Source organism: Physeter macrocephalus, chromosome 18 (genome assembly GCF_002837175.3).
Source record: "Physeter macrocephalus isolate SW-GA chromosome 18, ASM283717v5, whole genome shotgun sequence".
NCBI lineage: Eukaryota > Metazoa > Chordata > Mammalia > Artiodactyla > Physeteridae > Physeter > Physeter macrocephalus.
The window spans coordinates 49,756,990-49,772,743 of NC_041231.1; the positions used below are offsets into that span (position 1 = coordinate 49,756,990).

At 44.2% G+C, this 15,754-nt stretch overlaps 1 protein-coding gene across 7 annotated transcripts in view; it reads left to right on the forward strand.

Annotated features, from left to right (window-relative positions):
• The window catches only part of SNRK (SNF related kinase), a 59,849-nt gene extending 44,631 nt beyond the window's left edge, over window positions 1-15,218 (forward strand). For all 7 annotated transcript variants that reach the window (XM_024132269.3, XM_055079718.1, XM_024132268.3 and 4 more), the window contains 4 exons: window positions 444-585; window positions 5,718-5,930; window positions 8,343-8,477; window positions 12,909-15,218. In XM_024132269.3, the coding sequence (XP_023988037.1) occupies window positions 444-585; window positions 5,718-5,930; window positions 8,343-8,477; window positions 12,909-14,133 (1,715 nt within the window). In that variant the 3' untranslated portion in view covers window positions 14,134-15,218. The remainder of the gene's footprint in view (window positions 1-443; window positions 586-5,717; window positions 5,931-8,342; window positions 8,478-12,908) is intronic.
• The last annotated feature ends 536 nt before the right edge of the window (window positions 15,219-15,754 follow it).

Consider the following 15,754-nt stretch of genomic DNA (forward strand, 5'->3'; position numbering starts at 1 on the left):
CCTCTCCCTTTTTTTCTTGATGAGTCTGGCTAAAGGTTTATCAATTTTGTTTATCTTTTCAAAGAACCAGCTTTTAGTTTCATTGATCTTTACTGTTGTTTTTGTCATCCCTATTTCTTTTATTTCTGCTCTGATCTTTATGATTTCTTTCCTTCTACTAACTTTGGGTTTTGTTGCTTTAGTTGCTTTAGGTGTAAGGTTAGGTTGTTTATTTGGGCTTTTTTTTGTTTCCTGAGGTAAGATTGTATTGCTATAAACTTCCCTGTTAGAACTGCTTTTGCTGCATCACATAGGTTTTGGATCATCATGTTTTGTTTTCATTTGTTTCTAGAAGGTTTTTTGACCTTCAAAATAAAATTATCTTGTTAGTCTACTTTTACTCCTCTGAGTGTTTTTTGTTTTCTAACTAATTCAGTATTTAACAGTATGTCTTTGATTTGTAGATATATGGAGTCTGGGAGTGATCCTTTTCATGTTGGTGTGTGGGCAGCCACCATTTCAAGAGGCCAATGACAGTGAAACATTGACAATGATCATGGATTGCAAATATACAGTACCATCCCACGTATCTAAAGGGTGTAAAGAGTAAGTAAAAAAAAAAAAAAAAAAGTATGTGGGTATCTGTTCATTTTAATTTTTGAACCCAATATTTCTGCTCTTGTTAAGTATGTTTTGGGGAGTTAACCACAGAATATGATTGAAATTTAATATTGGAGTACAGAATGTATTAGTCTATTTTTCAAATATGCCAGTTTTCAAGAAACCCATTATATGCTTCTTCAGCCTGCAGGAGAAGTGGGTTACTTTCACTTGAAGAATTACCATAAGAACTACTTTCTCTTTTTGCACCTGGAATTATTTGACATTCCAGAGAAGAGTTAGGGAATTTTCTTTTCTGAAATAGACCATCAACACACCATTTTAGGATTTACATAGCATGCCTCATAATTTTATTCATGTACTTCTCTCCCCAGTTGACTGAAGAGCTCTGTTTTGGTTCATGTGACTATGGGAAGAAGTATATGCAAGCTGATTACTTGGAATTTAAAGTACTATATATATAGTACTGTGTTATGTGTAGTGATAAATTCATAATAGAGTAACAGAACTGTTGGAAGTTCAGTATTTCTTTGATATTGTGGTGATATTTTAAAATAAGGTCATCTGAGATGATAGCTACTTAAAGGATTTTGCTAGAGTCATAAAGTTTTTAGTTTCTCCCATCAGTTGATAAGAAGGAAATCTGAGCTTGAGGAACCTTTTCTCCAAGTGGATCCCCATCTTAGGCCATAGTTAAGAATTTAGGAATTCCAACTCTCTGGATTCAGCTACTGGTTACTCAGTTTACTAATGATGTGAGAATGGTGGAACCTACCTTACAGGGTTATTGTGAAAATTAAATGAATTAATGTATATAAAGCTTGTAACTCAGTCTTTAGCACATAAGTAGCACTCAAAATGAATATTGATGATGATTATCCTCCTTCTGGAGGCCAGAAGTCCAGGCCTCTCTCCAGCTCTGGTGTGGGCTGCCTGTCCTTGCGGCCCTTGGTTTGCAGACACAGCACTGCGGTCTCTGTCTCCGTCCACGAGTGGCCTTCTCCTCTGTGCCTTCTCTTATAGAGACCCCACCCACCCTCGTCCAGTAGGGCTCATCTTAAATGGGCTACACCGGCCGAGCCTCTATTTCCAAACAGATTCCCATTCACAGATTCCAGGTTAAAAAAAACAAAAGGCAGAAGTTAATTCACCAGGGCCTTCTTTACAGTTTTAAACAGAAAAGACAAAGCCCTGTGGTACCAAGGGGATGCCCCTGCCCCCCGAGCTCTCCATGTGCCCCTCTCAACCCAGCCTCTGGAGGCGGAAGGCTCCTTGGTCGGCAGTCACAGCCGTAGCTCCTGTTTCGGTTGAGCTAAGCGAAGCTATTACAATTCTGTCAGCTTGAGGGGTCCCATCTCTTCTGTGCCTGGATCCATGTCGGCAATGGCCTGGGAGGCCCTTACCTGGGAGGCAGGCAGCATTAGCAAGGCCACCTGGCAGCACCCGAGGCCACGCCTTCTCTGGAGCGCTGGCAGCAACAAAGGTGGTGGTCCCCTCCATCCGCTATCTCAGCCGTTCCAGAACTGGGGCGGAGAACAAGGCAGCATTAAATTCCCCCCAAAACTCAAAGAGGAACATCCTAAATGTCCATGGATAGGAGACTAATTAAATAAGTGTGGAACCTCCCCAAAATGGAATTCTGTGCAGCCACTAAAAATGGTGATAGGCAGGCCAGAAAGGGCCGGTGCCCTGGGTCCCAGTGCACAATCGCTGGCTTGGACTTGTGTGCAGAGAGGAGGGGCCAACATCGCCAGCAAAGCTCCTGGCAGGGAAACGGCGCCAGTGAGTGTGGCTGCATCTACCCCCTGGACCCGACACAGCCCCTTCGTGGGAGGCGGCAGGGTGATTCTCTGCATTGCTAGCTCTCCGACGACACGTGTTTTCTTATGTTACTTCTAACACTTCCGATTTCGGTTGGAGAACTGCCTCCTGTTGGGTGGTGACCCGCGGGGAGCAACGCGTGAGACTCCCACTGTGGCCCCTGGGGTTGTCACAGCGGCCCAGGCCCTCCCCTCTGGTCCTCCTCACCCCCTCTGACCTCCCGCCTGGGGCTCGGGGAGGGCACAGACCCCTTGGCTGCCTCTCCTGCCACTTCTGGCCGAGGGTGGACCGCCACCCCATGGCAGGGCGCCAGGCTTTCTGAATGGCTGCCCACAGGGCTGGGGCGCCCCTGAGCGTGTGGAGGCTCACTCCCCACGGGGCAAGCCTTGGCCAGTGGGAGGCGGGAGACTGGAGGGAAAGAGGAGATCAAGTCCCCCTCCTCCCCCCCCCTCCTCCTCCTTATACCCTTACTATTATTATTCTCTACCCCAGGAAGCAGGCTGCTCTCTGTGGGTATATGTTGTGTGCATGTTAGATGTTTGTAATTCAAAGAGTATCTCCATAGCCCTTTCAGAAAAAACTAAAACAGAGTAACTTACTTTTGTATTGACATTTATCATTCAAAAGAAGGATAAAATGTGTATGTAATAAAATGAACCCATTATCCAGCTTAAGATAAAGAACAGTTCTAATATTTTAGAAGCCTCTTCTTGGTGTCTCCCTCCTAGAGGGATTATCTTTGATAATCATAGGACCATTCAGTTTCTACTTTTTCCTACTTTTTCCTTTTTCCTGTCAGTTTTGGTAAGTTTTGTTTCTTAAGGAGCCTGTCCATTTTATCTAAATTTTCAAATTTATTGGCCTCAAGTATTTATAATATCCTCTAATTATATTTTTAAAGCCTGTGAATTAGTGGAGTTGTTGCCCTTTTTCATTCTCATACTGATTTTTTTGCCTTCTCTATTTTTGCATTCTCTATTTTTGTCTTGATCAGTCTTACATGAGGTTTGTTCATTTTAATCTTTTTCAAAGAACTATCTTTTGTCTTTTTAAATTTACTATTATATTTTTTGTTTTATGCTATTGATATTCTTTTGTCTGTATTATTTCCTTCTGCCTACTTAATGGGCTAATTCTTTTCTTTTTCTTATGCGGGGTTTCAGATAATAAATTTTCCTTTTCTAAGGTAGTAGTTAAGGCTATAAATTGCCTCAGTACCATTTCAGCTGCATCCCATTAGTTTTGATTAATAGTCCTTTTGTTATTCAGTTCTGATTATTTTATAGGTTCCATGGGTTTATTTAACCTATTACTTTCAGAGGGGTATTTTAAATTTCCAAATGTGTAGCTTTACTAATTAACTTTTTGTTATTCATTTCTAAACATAATTGCATTGTGATCCAAGAATATAGTCTATATGTTACTAGTATTTTTAAAATTGGTAAAGCTTCCTATGGCTTAGCATGGAGTCGATTTTTGTAAATAATCCTTTTGTTCCGGCAAAGAATGTATGTTTTCTAATTGTTGGGGTCAGAGTTCTGTATAAATCCTTAAGACTAAGCTTGTTTATTATGATGTTTAAAATTACTTCTGAGTCTTTTGACTGCTTGATCTATCACTTACTGAGATATTCTTCCACTACATGGAAGTATATTATAGGCAAAAAAAAAATAGTGATTACCTCCATTAGTACAACATTGTAAATGTATTTTTCTTACTCTTGAAAGTCTCTCAGTGTTTGCTTTGGGTGTTTTGGGGAATGTTATTAGGTCCAAACAAGTTGAAAACTGTTGTGTCTTGCTGGTGAATTGAACCTTTGTATCACTATTTATCTCTAATAATGCTTTGGGCTTAAAAGTCAGTCTATGTTGTCTAGTTTTAGGTAACCACTCCAGTTGTCTTTTGGTTAGCATTTATGTGCTATATAGGTTTGCATACTTTTACTTTAAATCTTTTATTGTCTTGTTTTTAGGTACATCTTTTTTTTAACAATTGGGAGCTGGATTTTTGATTAATCCCATCTGACCAATGCTCCCATCTGAGCATTGTCTTTTTTTTTTTTTTTTTTTTTTTTTTTTGTGGTATGCGGGCCTCCCTCTGCTGCGGCCTCTCCCGTTGCGGAGCTCCCATCTGAGCATTGTCTTTTAATTGGAGAGTTTATTCCATTTATTTTTACTGTGTTCACTGGTAGAAGTAGATGTATTTGACGTCTTTGCATTCTGATTTTGCCATCGTGTCTTTTAGTTCTTGCAGTGGTACCTTGTTTCCTTTGTAATTTTTGACTGCGAGGTCAGATTTCTTATAAAATTATGTGGGAGTTCTTTTAAGTTACATTCCCTAGAGAAACAGTTTGCATTTGCTTTTCTACTAGTTGCCCATGGGGACGTCCAGCCTGAAACCTCTTAAAATTAACTTTTTCACTATGTGTACCACACAGATATACTATCATTAATTTGGACCCCAAACTTGTGAGAGGACCAGCTTGTAGTTAGAAGTTCTTAGAAGAAATTCCCCCATCTCACCTCCACAGCACTGTTGAGGCAGGCAGGTTTCCCTCTTGACATCTTAGCAGTAGGTTTGTTTCTTCTCGTTCATCTTCACACTGAAGCTGGGGTCCCAGTTCTTTGCAAGGGTTCTAGTTGCATCCCCCACTTTCAGTAGGCTGTATGTGTTATATTCTGGTTATATTCTGTTTCGTGTACTCAGCGTGGAAACAGAAAAAAGCAGAAACAATCAGGCCAGGCCAGCTTTGTCATTTGCTCTTTAGAGTCTTGCTTTTACTCTTGTTTTTACCTGCTGAGTAGTTTGTCCGTCCATGTTTCTGTCTGCCCTCCCTCCCTTCCTTCCTGCCAACACAATGCCTTTAAACAAAGTATATGTCTAAAAATATATGTCATTTTGGTTGCTTTCACCAGGATGGTCACATTCATTCTTCTGGAAACACAAGTTGGCTCATGCACCCTATTCTGTATGTCGTCGCTGATCATTGTATCTGATTCCGGTATGCCACTATGCCACAGCTACTTCAAGGACAGATGTTGGTACCTAGAGTTAATTCTAGATGATAGGAAACTGCATTTTTGTGTTTGGCTTGTCAGTATATCTGGTGGTTGTGATTTTGTATTTTATGAATCTGATGGCACTTTCTTTATTCCCATCTGCCCCACCATCACCTCTAGTGGATGTAATGAAATTGATGGTATAAGTTTAGGAAACAATTCTGATAAATACAGTAACCCACCATTACTAATCCCTGCAGCAGTTTGCTTTAACAATGGACTTACCTTCCTTTCCAGCCTGATCACAAGGATGCTACAGAGAGATCCCAAGAGAAGGGCCTCTTTAGAAGAGATTGAAAACCATCCTTGGCTTCAGGGAGTGGACCCTTCCCCAGCCACGAAGTATAACATCCCCCTCGTGTCATATAAAAACCTCTCAGAAGAGGAGCACAACAGCATCATTCAGCGCATGGTGCTCGGGGACATAGCGGATCGGGATGCCATTGTCGAGTATGTTGGCGCTCATCAGTACAGGGGCCGTGGGCTTAGGGTTCTTGGGATGGGCTCTTTTCTTAACGTGTCAGGGCTTGTGGACACTGTGTAATGGATAGGGTTGCCAGTTGGCAGGGGTTATGTCATTTATCTCTAGAGTTTCTGGCCCAGTGCCTGTCTCATAGGTTTTGTTGGTCTTTTGTTTTTATTTTTGTAGTAGTGAACAGTGAGTCCTGTGGCCTTTCTCCCTTCTTACAGAAGTGCATTGGAATAGACTGTTTTATATCCCAGTACATGCCTTGTCCCTTGCTGTATCCTCTTAATTCTTGGGTCTCCCTCTGGTCCCCATAAGGAAGCAGGGACACTCAAGGGGGCGACACCACAGTTCCTCAATATCAGGGGTTGCTATATGCGTCCAGTCACACATTTTTGTAAATAAAGTTGTAGTGGCCCACAGTTGAGCCCATTTGTTTACACGTTGTCCATGGCAGCATTGTGCTGCAGTATCAGCATCATTGCGAGATGGACCATGTTACCTACAAAACTCAAAATATTTACTGTCTGGCTCTTTAGAGGCCTTGCTGCAGTAACCTGGAACCCACGAGATGCACAAGTTGTTAGTTACATTTTTTAAAACCAAAGAAAGTTTTTTATAACCTAAGAAGTTTGGAATCAAGGATAATATAAAGATGCAGTTGCTTTAACAATGATATGATTCATTTCTGTAAGAGGTCCTGTGTGTAAAAATACAAAGCGTTTCCACAAATAAAAAGTCAAAAGTTATTTAACCCACTGAATGAAATAGTTGGATATGATGGAAAGAGGATATACTCTGGGGGGCAAAAAAGAGGTTCCCATAGGGAGGGCCACTCTGGCCTGGCTGAGTGATCTGACCCAGGTACCTGACCTGACCTCGGGGGAGAGGAGGCTGCAGGCTGGATTTAACCTCTACAGCGTGGCAGACTGTCACACGTGGCACCGGAGGGTCTGGTTCCTGAGAAGGGTGGTGTCTGTATAAAGGACATGTATCTTTAGGGTACACTGGAAAGAAGGGTTTACAAAACTAATCATCATTTTGGTTTAAGTACAGATTTCTTCAGGTTTCTGAGTGCATTCTCAGTTTTCACAGATTGACCTAAAGAAACAGAGAAGTGCAGGACACTTGCTCTTTCTGCCAAGGACACTCACTGTAGGAATGTGTGGAAAATGATTTTTCACTTTTGAGTGAATAAAAAAGGCTATTTGCAATCGCCCTGAATTGGCTTAATATTTTTAAATGAATAAATACATGCAGTGGTGTAGTAGAGAACTGTTTAATTCATGTGAATTCAATTATCAATCCAGAAGGAGAGGTAATGCCTCAGGTGATGCCCTGAGCCCGAGTCCTCCCAGCTGGTCTCAGGCAAGTCTTTCTTGCTGCCCACATTACGAGCAGCTCCTCACTGCACGGTGATTCCTGAGTTCATAGACACATTTGTTGGTCCCCTTAGCACAAGCCCACAGCTTTACCCAGTGCTCAGCTGAGGAAGCCACTCTGAGAAGTCACTGTGGCCCCGAATTTCACCTCGGGCTCTTTAGGGCCTCTCACCTCAGCCCCACTTGCCCTCATTAGCTGAGGCCCCACCGTCCGTTTTGTGAGGAGAGACTCCTGTATTGTTTCCTCCCGAAGTGTTCATTGCATATGTTCGCTAGCTACAGAAAGGTCCTGAAAAGCATAATTACATATTTCTGGGCCTTGTGGATCCTCTGTGGCATTCCTCCTGTGTCCCACTACCGGCCAGCTGCAGGAAGGCAGGCAGGCTGTGGGCCCCGGCACAGCGCCCGCCAGACTGCCGACTCAGAGAGCATTACTTTTGAGGTGGGTGAATGAATGCGTAGATTTCATTCAAAGAAGAGGCTAATGATGTGCTTTCAATATATTAATAATTCATTCATGTCGGAAAATGCCAATAAATACAAAGAGTATAAAAATAAAAGCTTTTTCTAATTTTTCTGATTGATACTAGTGTTTCAGTGTACATTCATATAACTCATTTCATAGTTCTGCTGGAAGCAAGTAAACCAGTGTAATGGAAATAAACACTGACACACATTAAATTTTTGGATAATGTGTACATTCTTGGAAACTTCATTATTTTATGCATCTAAAACCAACATCCAGCTCAGCTGCCATCAGCATTTTGGATTTTTCTTACTAATTGAACATTTTTATGCAGTTGTGTCTTAGAATTTTAAGAATGATCTACTAGGTTTTTTTCTTATTTGTGTGTGTGTGTTGGGTTTTTTTTTTTTTCCCTGTAATTTTAAAGATTCCAGGTCATTAGATTTCATTTGCTTGTACTTAAAAAAAAAAAAAAAAAAATCCAGTTCTGCTTGTGAAAAAACAAACCTGCGAATGTGGCTTATATTCACTCTCTCTTATTTCCTCAGAGCCCTGGAAACCAACAGGTATAACCACATCACAGCCACTTACTTCTTGCTTGCTGAAAGGATCCTGAGGGAAAAGCAAGAGAAAGAAATACAGACCAGGTCTGCAAGCCCTAGCAATATCAAGGCCCAGTTTAGGTGAGAAAAAAATCTTCACTGATTTTAGTAAGTTAACGTTTTGAAACAGTGAACTTTTTTTTGATGTTTCCTAAGTCTGTGGGGTGGGAGTATAAAGAGTGGTGACAGCCTCGCTGGAGGGGCCACCTGCGGGCTCTCCACGTGAGTGGGGGTTCTGGTTCTTTGGTCACCAGGGACGCCTTCCTCTCTCGGGCTTAGCGGAGAGAGGGGCTGCAGTTGCTGGCTTGGCCACAAAGACACCTGCGGAGAAGCAGCAGCCTCAGGCTAGAGTGACAGCTATTTTCACTAAGCTCTTCCAGATCGGACATGTGTAAATGTGTTATTTTCTTTAATTTTTCATTCTAGGAACAAGGCCAGGTTTTCCCTCAGCATTTGACATAATTTTTAAAAACATACAGAGCATGTCTGTGGCATGATGCTGTTTTAGGATTTCAGGAATTTGGCAGTCACATCAGCTAGTTGATTTGTCAGCTGCTTGATCTTGGGAGGTCACTTAACCTCTCTCTGACTCAGCTTCCTGTGAAGTGGGAGTAGTAATCCTGTTTACCTCTTGGGGTTGTGGTGACAGATAAACGAATTAATATATGTGAAGTGCTTTGAACCGGGCTTCACGTGCTTGCTGTCATTGTTGTGAACGTTTCCCCACCACATCATCTTTGGTAAAGCAGTGACTGTGCGCCCGCCTCCCCTGTGTTTTCTTTCCCCTTCCCTTCCTTTCCCAACTCTCCCGCTTCCCCCCGCCCCCCTCCTCTTCTCCCCCTACCTTCCTACTCCTCTTTTTCTTCTGCCATATTAGCTTTCCATTTAATATCAAAGCTTGGGAAGGGTTACTTTTTTTGTTACTTTTTTTGATGAAAATTTATTTAGACTTTATCTTTATTCAGATGAAGTAATCCATGGAATTATAGTGATTCAAAAACAGAAGGAGAGACTTCCCTGGTGGTCCAGTGGTAAACAATCCGCCTTCCAATGCAGGGGATGAGGGTCAATCCCTGGTCGGTGATCTAAGGTCCCACATGCCATGGGGCCACTAAACCTGTGCGCCACAACTACTGAGCTCACGTTCCTCAACTGGAGAGCCTGCGTGCTGCACACTACAGAGCCCACACGCTCTGGAACCTGCATGCCATAACTACAGAGCCTGTGTGCTGCAACTAGAGAGAAGCCTGCGCGCCGCAACGAAAGATCCCTCGTGCTGCAACGAAGATCCCGTGTGCTGCAACTAAGTCCCGACGCAGCCTAAATAAATAAATATAAAATAAGTAGTTAAAAAAAATTAAAAATACTAGAAGGATGCTCTTGGTTCTAAATAATTCTCTACTTGTACATCCAGCTATATAAACATATATGTGTGAATATGTAACAGTAATTACTACTTAAAAGAGGAAGAATACCATTGGATTTTAAATTACTTGCAGTCACCTTGCCACGTGTAGGTTGTTGCTTGGGATGGAGCAACAGAGAAGAGACAAGAAAACATTCCCGAGTGACCAAAGACTAAATATTTAGAAGTCTAGTTTAATGGGAAGATGAATTTGGTAACTGCATCTATATCCTGGACATATTCTTGCATAATGAAAACTAGGCACTCTGTCTGGTGTCAGCTTGGAAGAAGACTGGGCCCCAGGGAGCATGGGGACCCTTGCACATGGGACAAACCAGGAGAGTGACAGCGAGTGGTTAGGATCAACCTAGTCGTGACCCGAGCCCTCTAGTGTGAAAGAGTGGCTCCAGAGCCGTCACCACATGCTGCGCCACCAGGCCTGGAGCCACCCCAGTGTTTTGGAGAAGGGAATATTTGGAATTGAACTGTTTTATTTTTAGGGGAACAGATCGGAACTCAATCTGAAGTTGAGCAGATATGTAAATTAATTAAATTGGTTTTACTGTATCATAGAAATTACAAAGCCAACAGTAGCTATAAAGAAATATCAGAGCCTTCCATGCAGTTTCCTTTTACCCACCTGGGGATTACAGAGTGGGAGATGCTGTCGGGGCCTGTCCTCCTCCTGGGGCCCAGGGCCCACTGGCAGGTGGTGGGTGTTTGCTTACTTGCCTTTTCTTTGTTGTCAAAACCCTGCACCCTAACTTGGTTCCATTGGTGGGTGTGCCTTGGGGTCAGAGTGACTTGGGGTGCAGAAACGTGGACTGAGTCAGGAGATTGGCGTCTAACCAGCAGAGTTATTTGTGGGGCATGGGTAGGTCAAGTCAGGGAGAGCGAGCCCCAGAGAGCAGATACACTCTTTGTGTCCTGCCAGCTTGGGGATGGAAACACGTGTATTCTGTTAGAAGAGCTTTGTGAAGTCCTCTGGGAGCTGAACTCCACACGGGTGGGACCGGTGCCCGCATCCTTCCAGAGAGAAACTAGGAAGTAAGGAAAATCACAGAGGCCTGACTGCAAAGGCGCTATCCATTCGATAGGCAGTCATTCAGAGGGCTTCCTGGGTTGCAGAGTGAAGCCACTGCTCTGGGGGTTTAGTAAGCATTGAACTCAGCCTAGATGTCACTGTCTTCAAGCCCGTATGGCTTTGGGCAGGTTGCTTACACTCTCTGTGTTTTGATTTCTTCACTGTCAAGGGAGGATGGGATTGTGGTGGGATTAAATGAATTAATTGCTGTCAGGCTCTCTCCACAGTGCTGGCTCTAGTAAGTTCTCTGTGTGAACTGTGCTGTCAGTGTGACTCGTTTATAATTCTTTTTAGCAGTCTTTCTTATCTTTCGTTAAGATAAGCCGTGATCTTCTTACAGTGTTGTGCTCATTAAGTCTAGCACAGCGTTGGGGCCAGATATGTTTTCAATAAATGTGAGTTGTTTAACAATCTGATTTACTCATATAAATAAGAGCCATTGGTTCAGAAGTGGAGGTAGCGTGTCCGGTACAGCTGCAGCGCTTACCCATCTGGTTTCTGGGGGTGGGTTCTGAGGGTGGTTTTGGCTTTCTCTTGGGGTTGGCGGGGAGAGAAGCGCCTCTGGTACATCTGTGCCCTGCCCCCTTCGAGTGGACTGGCTGCCGCTCTGGTGGGTCAGATGTATTGTCTGCACCTGCCTCCCACTACAGGGTCCCCAGCCTTTGCCAGGGTGACCTTTAGGGTGGCTGCTCTTTGAGGAGCAGCCTGAAGGGAATGTTGTGTGCTGTTTACTAGGGCCCCGAGGCTCATCTGCAGTTGGTACAGTTCTGTTGTGAGGACAGAGGACTTGTCCAGAGACGCTGCTTGACCTCAGAATCATTGAACACCCAGCTTCTATAAACTACCAAGCAGTGACCAGCAAACGGACCCACTCCATCCTTGAGAGAGAGGAGGAGGCTCCGAGTTGGGGGAAAGAGGTCTGCTGTAAACTCCTATGGGTTTTTTAAGGCTATAGATTTAAATTGGGTTTTATGTCTAGGATAACGTAAGTGGTGTGAAGTGGAAGTGTCAGCGTACCAGTGGCTGTTTCAGTGTCACTGGCGTCTAGTCTACTGTTGCCTTGGGCAGAGAGGGCAGTTGAGAATTCAAGATGTTTATTCAAAACAGGCTGGAGACCTCACTTTCAAAAGTCTTCCTTGGGCTACCAAGCAGTGTTCTTACTACTTGGGTGACTCTGGATTAGGGGATAAAATCCAAGTTTAAATAACAGTGGATTTTGCTATGCAGGACTCCTGTGTGGTCATTTAAAAATGTATGTATTTAGGTTAGAGGGTGCATATTTTAATTGGTGAAGAAGAGATTTATGTATGCCAGTATTCACTGACTTTCCTCTCCAGTATCATATTTAAATGCAGTAAACTATTTCCATTTGTTTTTGTAAACACCAACTATTAACACCATCCAGTAAAATCTGGAGGACTGGAAATTTCAGGTGAATTTATTAGCAGTAATATACCTTCAAAGGTTGTGATCTTAAAACCGAAAGGAGCAAAACCTGTGTTCAGGTTTTGCTGATAACTCCCTTGTACTTTCTAAAAAGGTTTTTCTTGTGGTATAAAACGTTTCTATAGAAAAGATGTTTGCCCCCTTTTCTGACAACCGTGATGAAGTTTTCATGTGGCCAATAAGCCATAAACTGAACCACATTTCAAAGTCACATTTGCCCTTCTAGTGTCCTTGTGATGTTTACAGTATGTTGAATGGGTTTGCAAGGCTGCTGTTTCTTTTTGTCTCTTTCGTTTTCTTTTTTTTTTTTTTTTGGTAAAGTCTGTGTATTTTGTCCCAGTAAGTTTTATTTAAGGTACTTGGGTAAAGTCTGTGTACCATTACATAGCTTTTCTTTCTTTTTTTTATGGGTTTGCAAGGCTGCTCTTTCTTTTTGTCTCTTTCGTTTTCTTTTTTTTTTTTTTTTTTGGTAAAGTCTGTGTATTTTGTCCCAGTAAGTTTTATTTAAGGTACTTGGGTAAAGTCTGTGTACCATTACATAGCTTTTCTTTCTTTTTTTTTTCAATCTGTTACATAGGCAGTCATGGCCAACCAAAATTGACGTGCCCCAGGACCTTGAGGATGACCTCACGGCCACTCCTTTGTCCCACGCGACTGTCCCTCAGTCTCCTGCTCGGGCTGCCGACAGTGTCCTCAACGGCCACAGGAGCAAAGGCCTGTGTGACTCGGCTAAGAAAGACGACCTCCCCGAGTTGGCCGGGCCCGCGCTGTCCGCGGGGCCGCCTGCCAGCCTGAAACCCGCGGCCAGTGGGCGGAAGTGTCTGTTTCGGGTGGAGGAAGACGAAGAGGAAGACGAGGAGGACAAGAAGCCCATGTCCCTCTCAACACAGGTGGTTCTGCGCCGCAAGCCGTCCGTGACCAACCGCCTGACGTCCAGGAAGAGCGCCCCGGTCCTCAACCAGATATTTGAGGAGGGGGAGTCGGACGACGAGTTCGACATGGATGAGAACCTGCCTCCCAAGCTGAGCCGCTTGAAGATGAACATTGCTTCCCCGGGGACGGTCCACAAACGCTACCACCGCAGGAAAAGTCAGGGCCGCGGCTCCAGCTGCAGCAGCTCGGAGACCAGCGACGACGACTCGGAGAGCCGCCGGCGGCTGGATAAAGACAGCGGCTTCACCTACTCCTGGCACCGCCGGGACAGCAGCGAGGGGCCCCCGGGCAGTGAGGGTGACGGCGGTGGCCAGAGCAAGCCGAGCCGCGGCGGCGGGGGCGCGGACAAGGCCAGCCCCAGCGAGCACAGTGCCGGCGGGGGCGGCCCCGCGGGGGGCTCGGGCGGCGCCCCGGGTGGCACGTCGGGCAGTGCCCGCCGCTGCGCCGGCCCCGGCTCCTCCACGTCCACGCAGCTGGCCGCGCGCGGCGCCGGGGAGCTGGTGGAGAGCCTCAAACTCATGGGCCTCTGCCTCGGCTCCCAGCTGCACGGGAGCGCCAAGTACATTATCGACCCGCAGAGCAGCCTGTCGTTCTCCAGCGTGAAGGTCCAGGAGAAGTCCGCCTGGAAGATGTGCATCGGCTCCGCAGGCAGTGCGGCGCCCGCCCCAGCTGTGGGCGGCATGAAGTTCTTCTCCGACCACGTGGCGAACACCACCACGGAGTTGGACAGGATAAAGAGCAAGAATCTGAAAAACAACGTGCTCCAGCTACCTCTGTGCGAAAAGACCATCTCTGTGAACATCCAGCGGAACCCCAAGGAGGGGCTGCTGTGCGCCTCCAGCCAGGCCAGCTGCTGCCACGTCATCTGACCTCGGTGCGCTTCCTGCTCAGAGCGGCGAAGACCGGCTCACTTCACTGGTCCCTTTTTGGTTTTCCTCTTTTAAAGCGGGCAATTATTTATTACTTTTTCATTTGTTCGCCTGACGACTTGACAAATGCATGGTCTTTGTGCATGCTGCTAGACACTCCTTTTTTTTCCAGCCGTAAAGTCTTGTGTAATTTTTACATTTATAATTTTAATGTGGATGATCAGGATTAAATTAAAATGTATATTTGGAACCTAATATAAATGGAGCACTTAGAAATTTGATGTTCTGCACTTAACCTAGAGAGAGAAAAAATGCTTTTCCTTGTGAAAAACCCAAATTCCTGCTCCGACCTTCTGTGACATGGAACCTCCGTGATCTGAGGCACACTCTGGTGTCTGAGGCAGAACCAAAGCAATAACGTTGTGATGCCATCAGGCCTAGAGCCCGTGAGTGTGCTGCGCGCCCCCAGACGCCAGGGCCTGTGCAGAGTACAGTGAGCGTCTGCACTGACCACCTTAAAACCATGATTTCAACATACCCACACCTGTTTGTCTTAAGCTATAGTGTGAAAACAGTTTGGGCTCTTAAAATTTAACTGAAAAAGATTTTCTTGTTTTGTAATAGGTGAGATAAAGTACTTAGATTTATAAGGCAGCTTCCCCGTAGAGGTAAATCACAAGCAGACAATCTCATTTTGTAATGTGATAAAGTGAACTGATGATGTCTTAACTCTACTTACAGAGTGTGTGTCTAACAGAACAAAATGATGCTTGGTGTTAATTCCTTCCTGGAGGGCACACCCCAGGGTTCCTTTACAACCACATAGATAGAAGAAACTGTAGGGCCTAATATAGAAGCAAAGCTGTACCCAGATGTTTTGCAAAGTCAAAACCCCATAAATTAAAAAAAAAGAAAAAGATTATTGGCATTTGATTTTTAGGAGTTTGATAATTAGGTTGTCTCTTTTGTTAACTTCCGTTCTTTTACGTCTTTTAGCTCAGCTACCTATGAAAATTGGATGATTAAAAAATATACATAAAAGGGTAAGAATTCACACATAAAGCAAACTAAAATGCACAAAGCCTGCTTTGTTTTTTGTTTTGTTTTGTTTTTTGCTGAAAGTGTTTTTCACTTTGCGTTCCTGCAAAAACAATAATCAAAGAACTCTTGCTTTAAACTATTCCTGTACAAAGACTACTTTTGACCAGATAATCATCTTTCGTGGCTTTTATCTTGTAGGACACAGTATCATTTTGGAAGGGACCAGATGCTACTTTTTCATGCTATGCCCAGGGGGTCTTAAGAGCAACACTTAGGGACATTGGTGATAGGATGTGGCTGGGCCCCAGGGCCTTCCCACACTCATCAGCCTCCTGTCGTGTCTCTGCAGTGACAGTCGCCTGGTCCGTAGAGTGGGCACAGCACCAAAGGACAGCATTCCATTGGTCACGGTTTCTCCAAGTACACACTGACTCTGCTACTTTAGGATTCATATGTTTTACTCAGAACTCTGAATTTCACAGTATACTTACTAAACTAAGTAAAGATGATAGTCAAAATACTTATTTTACTTTCTAGACCTAGGCTAGATACGTTTTAAGCTACAGCTCTAGTTCATTGT